This window comes from Alligator sinensis, unplaced genomic scaffold (assembly GCF_000455745.1).
Source record: "Alligator sinensis unplaced genomic scaffold, ASM45574v1 scaffold373_1, whole genome shotgun sequence".
NCBI lineage: Eukaryota > Metazoa > Chordata > Crocodylia > Alligatoridae > Alligator > Alligator sinensis.
The window spans coordinates 193054-203120 of record NW_005841990.1 but is presented as its reverse complement, the minus strand read 5'-3'; the positions used below and the strand labels follow the sequence as shown (position 1 = coordinate 203120).

General features: G+C 41.4%; 1 protein-coding gene across 1 annotated transcript in view; it reads right to left on the bottom strand.

Moving 5' to 3' along the window:
* TIAM1 (T cell lymphoma invasion and metastasis 1) overlaps positions 1-10067 on the bottom strand; it is a 229510-nt gene that overhangs the window by 49981 nt on the left and 169462 nt on the right. The window contains exons 18-19 of the mRNA XM_025201339.1: positions 5593-5679; positions 1268-1492 (exon numbers count right to left, since the gene is read on the bottom strand). Coding sequence (XP_025057124.1) covers positions 1268-1492; positions 5593-5679 — 312 coding nt within the window. The remainder of the gene's footprint in view (positions 1-1267; positions 1493-5592; positions 5680-10067) is intronic.

Sequence of the window (10067 nt, the reverse complement as noted above, 5' to 3'; positions counted from 1 at the left end):
GGCATGTGCCCCCACACACGAGAGCTTCCCCCCCAGCCACTGGAAAAGAGAAGCCCTCCAAGACTTTTCCACCCATCCCTGCTAGAGTAGAGGGGATGTGGCCAGGCTACAGCCTGTGCTCTGCCTGGGTGGGAGGGAAGTGGAGGAGATAGTGGCATTGAATTAATAAAAGCTTGAACAAAAATAGTTCTCTCTCTGAAGAACTATAAATACAGCTCAGCTGTGTGTTCACTTACTCTTCCTGCTGCCTCCAAGGTCTCTGGGATTTGCAGTCCACAATCACAGCAGCAGGACTGCAGGGTGACTCATCACTTCCTCTTCCTGCTTCTAGGTGCCTCTGGGATTTGTAGTCCACAGTTGCAGCCCACAGTAAGTTTGAGCAGGGGTTTGCTGGGGTGGAGGGGGGGTGCAGAGAGGGGGAGGCAGTGAGCCAGCCAGTGAAAGAGCCTTCACTGCTCCAGCTATTGAGCAGAGGGGTGGGGCCAGCCCTGCTCTCTGAAGCAGACAGCACAGCCCAGCCCAGGGCTGCAAAGCATGTCGGTATGCTGGGGGACTCTGATTTAACTTGAACCAGAAAGGAGTCTGGGACAGAAGTTCTATAAACCAGTTTGACCTACGTAAGTTAAATCTGATACTACTTTCAACCAGGTTCATCTTAAACGACTTTCAGCAATTTTGAAACTGGTTTATATGCACTGAACTTCTGTTCTGTTACACGTTTAAATCAGTTTCTGATCTCTTAAACTGGTTTATATGTAACTTCTGTGCCTAGCCAAATAGGCCGGTTCATTTGGAGCAGAGATAAATTTCAGGTGCTGTTTTTCATGTTTCCCCTTCCCAGAGTAGAAGAAAGAACCAGAAAAGCAAAAAAGGAAATAGAAAAGCCATTCCATTTTGCATCATACTTACCATATTCGTAAATAGCTGTGAAAAATATGCAACAAATATATATACACCTAATTGTGTCTTGTGTTTTATTTTGGAGTATTCCAAATAAAAGCCAAACCAATGACACTTGCATGTTTCTCTGATTTCATGCATCTCAACCCTGCTAGAGAATCTGGGGTTGTATGTCATGCTATATATTCCCAGAGCACTGCAGCTTTTGTTGATAATCTACAGCAACACATTTAGAGCTGAATTCTTCTCTCCCTCAGACACGAGTACTCCTATTGTGGTCAGTAGCGTTATACTGATTTAAAACCAGCATCCACTGGATCTGAATCAAGACCACCTCACGTTAGTTTTTTACAGTGAACATATGTACCTTGGTTGCTGCCAATATACATAAATGTACTGTCATTCAAGTCAGGCAGGTTTTCGGTACGACGTGGTGGTAGCTGCATTAACTTTTGCCCCCTTTCTATCTGGGCATATGTACGCACTGTAAGGCACAGAGAAGGCTGAACAAGAACATCTTTCAGCATGGCCGAGTCCAGATCTTCAGCAACTTTTTTGTTAATCTCAATGATTTCATCACCAACTTTAAGGCCTGAAAAACAGAAAGTAACAAGTAAGACTCACACAATAAGTTTTTGTTACCCATGTACATCAAGGAGCTCAGACTAGGCATTTATGAAGTGCCAGACTCTATAATGTCTAGACATGAAATAAACATTTACAATTGCAAACGATGTAGAAACTTGATGGACGTTAAGGGATCCCTGATGGATCTTAAGGGATCTACCTTAATTAAAGTTTTTCTAATGCATACTTTCAGCATATCATTGTGCCTATGGTTGCCAAGTGGTACTTTTACAAGGCATTTATTGATTTTCACCACATCCTTTTTCCCTACTTACTTTGCAAGAGAAAAAGCATTATATTGCATGTAAAGAATGCACTGCTCATAAATACACTAGCACTTTCCACAGAATATTACTTTGGAAAGGAGTAGAAGAAGACAAGTGCAAACACGAATTCTACTGCAGTGAGAGCACAGGGGCTTAGGACAGGGGATGGGTCACAGAAGTCACCTAATCACTCGATGCTCCTGAGGTCCAGTGTTCTGTCCTCTGTACTAGAAATATTTTAAAACTTTAAAACAAATTGTGCCATTTGAGAAATTTAAATTTCCAAGCTTCAAAGCATTAGCATCATATGTAAGCAGAATCACTGGCATTCTTCTCTTTATAAAAAAAAAAACATTAAATAGATTTTTATTCAATTTTTTCATGTTGGTCAGTGCTTTGCACTGAAAGGGGAAGTCATGTTCTTATACTTCAGAAGTGAGGCGAGAAAGCAGATTGCGTTCCTAAGTGACACAACATTAGATGAATACTCAGGCTCCGAGATTTGTCTCTCTTCTGGTCCTGCAACCAGCTATTTATTAGCGCTTAAATCCTCTAATGCTAAATTTAGAACTTGCTGAGTTATTTGTGTTTGTTAACCAGTTTTAGACACTATCTATAGTTCTAGTGTTTAAGGGAAAACAGAGACCTGGAAAGAAAACAGCTGGTTCCTGCTCTTCCCAGGAAAGACAGAGATGCTGTTGATAGACAAGGAGAACCTTTGGGAAGACTAAGCAGAGATAGTGACCTCTACAATAACAAAGGGTGTCTGATCTGCAGCTGGCAGCTGCATGCCACACCTGCTATCAGGTTGATGTGGCTGCCAAGATCAACCCAAGGTGGGGCTGGGATCTGCCCACTGAGCTGTCCCGGAGGTGCTGACAGCATTGCTCACTGTAAAGCCAGATTCACTCTCTATCAGCAGTCTGTCCAGGATCAGGCCAGTTTCAACACCCTGGTCCTTCCCTTCATAGTTCTAGCCAGGTTCCACCTCATTGTGTGGATGGAGGGTGGAGTTTACGGCTGTTTTTCTGTACAAAGGCATTCCCTGCTACAGGAGATCAGCTAGAGATTTGAGTTTTGCCATCATCAGGACAGGATACAAGGCAAGAATTCAGCAAGAATTCCCCTAAAAATGAATTGTGAAATAAGTCCAGATACATCCTCCGGGAAATAAGCCACCCAGATCTAGCTTTGAATATGGTAAAGTGAGGGAAAAGGGGATGCTAGAGGAGGATGTGGAACACTGACTTTTCTTTAGGGTAACTGAGATATGCTTTGTAACTGTGCCCCGTCACTGATATGTTGGACACCTAACAGCAATTGGCTAGTTCAAACATTTCAATATTTATCAATGATAAAGGAATACTTTTAAGAAAAAAAAATCCAACTTTGTAACAAGCTCCCATTTAAACAATCATTATGAACCATTTCCTCAACTTTCTCCATTTTTATTTTTACATGATAACATTTACACCTGCCCTGAAGCAATTGCAAAATGAACACAGCAGAAACGAAGTGAAAAAATGCAAATAATTTCAAAATAAATGGTTCATAATAGCATACACTAAACAAGGACAAAAGTGAAAGCAGGGATAGCATATATTTCATTTTTTCCCACTGTTAACTATTTAAACATTTTTTCCTTCTAGGTCATTTAATTTTTTTTCCTGCTAACTAATATCCTGTTAGTGTCATAGTAATATGTTGCAACTATGCATGCTATAGTTAAAGCTTTGCTTGTTTTTTTCCTCATCATTATATTATATGTGTAACTATAAGCCTAAAAAGGTTAAGGTATTCGTTTATGTATCAAAGTGCCGGTGAGGCAAAAGAATGAAAATTGTAAAAAATTCAGCAAGACACAACACCTTAGATTGCTCCAAATGAAAAAAAAAGTTAAAAGAAAAACAGTCTCTCTGTTTTTCTCCCACTTTTACACTTGCTATAAAGATTGCCATCAAATATACAAACAACTTTTACACAAAATGAGAAACACTTTTTGCCTCTTTCTATTTTCTGTCAGTTCTGGGGACTGTAGGTCTAATATTAGGTTGAAAACAAAGAAGTGAGACTTTTAAAGTAGATAATGGTCTCTTCAAAAGCACCACCTCCTCCAATAGTTCACTGCAGTGTTTCAAATCCATGACAGGCCATACTTTGTTTTCTGCTAAAAAAAAACTTTGCACAACTATTTTCTAAGATGCAGGGAACTTCCCTTGGTCTAAGGAAGAAGGGCTTCCCAGACTTCACCCCTTCAGCCTTTACTCTTGCCTAGACTCCTCACAGAACCCTACAGCCTTTTGTTTTTTTGGCTATCGGCTCACATATGGCTGATTAAAGAGAACTGTTAAAAGGGTCATACTTCTGCTTAGAAGGACAATGGTCTTTAATATGAAAGTGAGGACTGGGAGTGGAAAATGACAGGAGAAAAATGTGCAGTCCTTTACCACTCTAAGAGTCCTCTGAAAACAGCACTGAAATCCTTTAAATTTATTACACCAGGGGTCAGCAACCTAATGCCAACATGCTGGACATGGCCTGCAAAGTGCTTGGCCTGGTACATCCCCCTTCTCCGCCCTGCACCCACCACTGCTCCCCCTGCAGCAGCCCCCCACCCACAGCACTCCTGCTGCCCCCATTTGCTCCCTACAGCAGGCACTGCTCACCATCAGCAGCCAAGAAGGCCTACCCCACTGACACTGGGGACAGAGATTGTCAGTGCCTGGTGGAGGCAATGGTGCACAGTAAAGACAGTGGCTGTAGTATTTGGAGGCTTGTCATGTTGAACAACTTTTTATTATACATAGAACTTGTATAGACCTATTTACACTCAGAGGAAAGTTTTGCTGCTGCCCTTGCAAGGGTCCTGTGGCTGACTACCTCTGGTTCCTGACCCAGAAATTATTGCTGACCTTATCTAGAGTTTTCTGGGATAAACACTTCCCGGACACTTTGTGGGTCCAGGAGGATTTACTTTATGCCACAGCAGCAGGTGGGCCTGGGCTCTGTGGAGGGGGGTGCTGTGGAGGCAGCTTTCAGCAGCAGGAGAGAGCAGTAGTTGGCAGTGATGACCAGGTTGCAAGCGGTGGCCCACTGCTCTAAAAGGTTGTTGAAGGCTGCATTACACACGCACTTTGGGCCAGTTCCTTAGCCTAATTAGGTCTGTTACATCCTGATCTGAGAGAAATAGCTGGAAGCAAAACTAGAACCAGTGATCACGAAAGAGGTGCCATTTGTTTTCACTTCTTTTCATTCTAGAGTTGTTCTATGGACCCCTTGGCTTTCTTGCTGCAGGGCAGAGCAATCCTGCTACATAAAGGAAAGGATGAGCAGAAACCAGTTCAGGAAAAAAGGGTTGAATGTAGTAGTAGGAGAACACCGTCAATCCTTCTGGATCATTGTGTATGCATGAGAGGTCACCAGGACCTTTGACATGTACACCTAGGCAGGAGCATGGGGACCCACCATCTTCTTTTAGACCATTGAGACAGTATCCAAAGGCCAGATCAAGTCTGGACATTCAGTTGTTTGATGGTGTTAAATATATGCATGTCTGGGAATCAATCCCAGGTCTCCCGCATGACAGAAGAGGATTCTACCACTCAACCACAAGAGGGGTTTCAAGTTGAATGTATGGTGTAGTCATTCCCAGGCTATTTCTAGTAGGTTGGCGTGTGGCAGAAGATGGAAAACAGTAAGATCCTGGTCCATGACTTGGGCTTGTAAGTACCAACAGCATGCAATTAGAGAATGATAATGTGATATTCTAAAAGGCAGTGAGTCTTCCAGTGCCTTTTACCTTTCTTGAAAGCCAGACCCGTCTCTTTTACACTGCTTACATAGAGCCGACGAATCCCTTCCTCCTCCAAAGAGGACAATGAGAAGCCTATAAAAATACCAAAGGTTACAAGTAAAATACCTCTGCAGTTAGCTATGCAAACTATAAAGACATCCATTGCATGCACCACATTTACAGCTACTCTTCTCCACAATGAACAAAACCTTAGGGGCCCCAATTATTGCAAAACCTTACTTGAATGGGCAGCCTTTACCCACAAAAGCACTTCCAGGGCTGCCTCTCTGTGTGAGAGTGGATTACTTGCGTGAGTAAGGATTTCAGGAACAGGCAACTACATTTTACCCTTAAAAAAAAAAAAAAAAAAGCTTGAAAAGGAAAGTTAAGAAGGAAAAAAAAGAGCTACTTAAAAATTGAATTTCTGGGTTTCCATAAATCAATTAAGTTTTATTTGAGAAGACCACAGCTGCAGAATGTTGGAAAGCACTTAAAACTGTTTTGCCACAAAAGGTCACTTCAAGAACTTAGGTACTCTCAAACAAAATTTATACAACAGTGGTTTGTGTCCCAAACCACCAAAAGCCAGGAAACTCAAGCTTAGGCTTGACACTCCATCCTTAACTTACACAAGGGATAAAAGTGCCTGTTTAAGCAGAATGTCAGCTTTTATTTTGTGAATTTCCTGGGCTGGCCAGGTTTGTAAAATGCTGCCTTCTTTCCTTTTCTCAGCTGCTCCTGGCATGACTTGCTGTTTGCCAAGTCTCAGCTCTATGCACATTTTTATGATTAAGTTATAAATCCACGAAACAGAGATTTACAATGGAAACACTGGCACACCTTTAATTTTAAGAGTTTAAATGGTACTACTTCATCTGATATCAGTGATTTTTTATATCTGTTACCTGGAATTGATATAATGTTAAATACAGTGTGTGTAGAAAATTAAATACGATTTGTTAAATATGCTTTATTTATTTACTGCTGAGACTTACATAAAACAGAATATTTGCTTTTCTGAGACTTCACTGCTCCCTAGATATGTGTTTGCTCTTTTTTCATCAAGGAAAACATTTATGAACCTCTAGGGAGAGATACTCATTTGACATGGAATAAGCCACCAGTCAAGAGGAAGCAGATGTGCTAGAAGCCTATTCTAACTCTGCAGCTCACTTCAACTGATATTTATGGACAAATTATTCTTTATTCATCAAAAAGGGCCAGCTTATAAAGCCAGTTGCATATGACCATTTATGACTTTAATGAGCAATTTGGAGCCTGTATGAGAGCTCCTCAACTCTGAATGAAAATGAAATCTGTCAAGCTTGCCTGATGCATCAACTTTAGTTCAAAGAGAATGAACAAACTGAAGAAAATGAAATGGCAACCCTGTGTGTTGTCAGCAGTGCTCAACATACAGGACAACACTTTCTCAACAGAAGTTGCCTTCATGGATACAGGTTTGCATGTGTCCACACGTGAATATGATATAAACTGGCCTTTCTGGACCCTAAATAAAACTGATGTCATGTGCTGTCAGCTGACACGTACCAGCAATGTCAGCAAATGTATGCCCTGGGGTCTTACCAGTGGTGCACCATTCCTTGCATCAACACAACTTCATACTGTGAAGATATGAGGCACCTGCAACAACTACCGAGTGCATACTTGTGCCAGCTCCATAGCAATATCAGTTACCAAAAGTTCTGAGGGCAAAACTTTCTAGTCAGGGCCCAAGATGTTGACCAGGTATTCCTGGGCTGCTTCGGGAATCCAGAAATACCATATGGAAATCCCGGAAATCTGGGACACTCCCATGCTGCCTATCAGGCTCTTACTAGTAAGTGAGTGGGACGGCATGCCAGGCAGGCAGCAGTGCCTGCCCACCCACCTGAAAGGTGCTCCATGCCGCTCTGACCATACTGCACCCTAGGCCACTGCATTTCTGGGACACCCATTATAATTCTCAACAGCCTGCCAGGACCAGCTTCTGAAATCCAGGACTGTCTCAATTAAAACAGGACATATGGTCATCCTCCTTATAGGCCATATTGTCTTCTACTTACAGAGACCTCTGCGCAGGTGGATACATTTACTGGGAAATCTTGCAGAGCTTCCAGTGTGAGTTTTCTCTAAAACACTCTGCTTTATTCATCTTGAGTCATTTGACCTCAGGCATTTGACCTCTCCACCTCTGACTCTGTCCAGTGGCAACAGTAACTTACCTTGCTTCCTGTGACACTGTCAGGACAAATAGTTTGCAAACCGCTTTGAAAATTCAAAGTAATGATCAAGAATTCTTGTTATGGCATGAAGGCAAACAAGAGTGGCAGTTAATGTTGGCTACCCTTTAGTATTTTTAAAATGAGAATTTCCCAATTGTTCTGAATGACAGCAGGCTAGTCACACCATGGAGAGTAGTAGCACCTATTTTTTTAAAGCTGAAAAATGCACAGGAAGTCTTACAGAGGTAGAATGAAAATGGGTAGTGAAAGCAAATAACTGTTAGCACTCTTTTGTCATCTGCATCCTAGGTCCACTGCAGAAGCCCAGTTTCTTTCCATACAATTGTTTCAGACCTTGTCTGGAAATCATCATTCTAGTGCAGTCCACCAAGACAGGCCCCAAACTAGAAAAGTAGTCCTGTTCAGGGAAATTTTATGCACGTGCTTAAATGCTTCCTGGGTTTGAGGATAAAGTGTCACTTTATGGATTATTATAATTAGGGAGTTTTCCTCTTTAATAGGAAGCCAAACAATAACACCAAGACTATGATTTAGGAAATTAAAACAAAGAACCTATGTTTTTGTTTCAGTTCAGCAAAGGCATACAAAACAGCTTATTGTTCTTTTGTACTGTTTACAGCCAATAGATGTGTATAGAATTTCACACCAAGTCTTTGCATGTGTGGGACCCAAATTTGTAAAAATAAGACTTACATTAAAACCGCAAAGGGTCTGGCAAATTAAGCAGGTGCAGTATTAGCCACTAAAGAATCAAATGCCCTGGTAACTTTAACTCTGTTCCCTTGCATACATGAATTTCGACACAGACTTCTTACTGGTCTGCAAGATTATGTGGAAACAATCCTGGGGTCTGATCCTGTCCTACTTGAGTTGAAAAGATTTTTGTCATTTATTTCTTTGATGGCAGCAACAGCAAAGTATGCATGTAATTGTTTGCCAGATGACTGATCATTTGGTTTAACTGGGGTTTTTTGTACTTTGCAATATTGTAATTAATTGTCTTCCCCATCTTCTGTTTCTACCGGTTTTAAAAAACAAGAAATTCAGACAACTAATTGTTGTACTATTATCAAACACAATCTAATGACTGAACCTACAGTCATAATTGGGTTAGTTAAATATTTCTCTCTTAAGCCTGTAGTTTTCAAACAATAGTCAGCATCACCATTTTGTGCCAGAACTCAATCTTCCAATGGCCTGCAGCTGCATAATGTGCAGTTTGGGCATCCAAAATTATTCTGTTCATTAAAAAGAATATTCACATAAACATTAAAAGATGCAGATCAGCTGCCCATGGGGTATGTTGCAAAAGTAATGTAAAAATGCCTGGCCAAGGAGCAATCTTTCCAGTCAAAAGCTTGTCATTCCAAATGCTGAAAAGCTGGAGGAACAGACAAACAGGGATTTTGCAAAAATGATAGAAAGAGGATTTCCTTCCCCTTCCATCTATTTTATAAATGTGTTCATAATTTAGGCGGCATATTCTGGCTTCAGAGATGCAGGGGCTTCTATTGACTTCAACAGATGTCATGCTCCTATAATCCAAATCCAGTGTATGGCTGGACAAGATTGTAGCCTGTCTTAAGTGTTCACGCAGAGAACAAAAAAAAGGCACAAGGCTCTTCATTATATTCCTGAGACAGCTGCCTATATTGTGGGGAGCTGTCATGGGCTGCTTATAAAGGCTGCAGACAGACCAGAGGGGGCAGGGAATGAGTGGAGTAAAGGATTAATTTCTCTCCCTCCCAAGGCACTGCACCAGGGTTAAAAGATGGCAATGCATTCTTCCTACCTGAAGCAGCAGAGTAACCAGGAGGTAGACTGTGACTCTCCTGACACAACATGCATCCCAGTTTCCTACTGCAGCAGTGCTTACTGTAAAGCCATGGTTTAGCCTATACTGCAGGCATTAACAAAACAAAATGATGATTGAAAGAGAGAAATTCTGCCATATAGAGTTATGGCATCTGGAGGGGGAATTGTTTGTTTTTTTTACCATTGCAAAAGGACAAAAGTACTCCGTGGCATCATAGAATCATAGAGTTAGATGGGATCTCAAAGGTCACCCGATCCAGCCCCCTACACAAATGCAGGAATGGTACTCCTAAATCATCCTTGCCCAAGGTTTATCTAGCCTCCTCAACAGAATTTTAGTGCTTGATAGAACCATATTTCGGTGCTTCATTCTTCATCACATAGTTTTTGTATAGTAACTTCTGAGAAGCTAGAGAAACA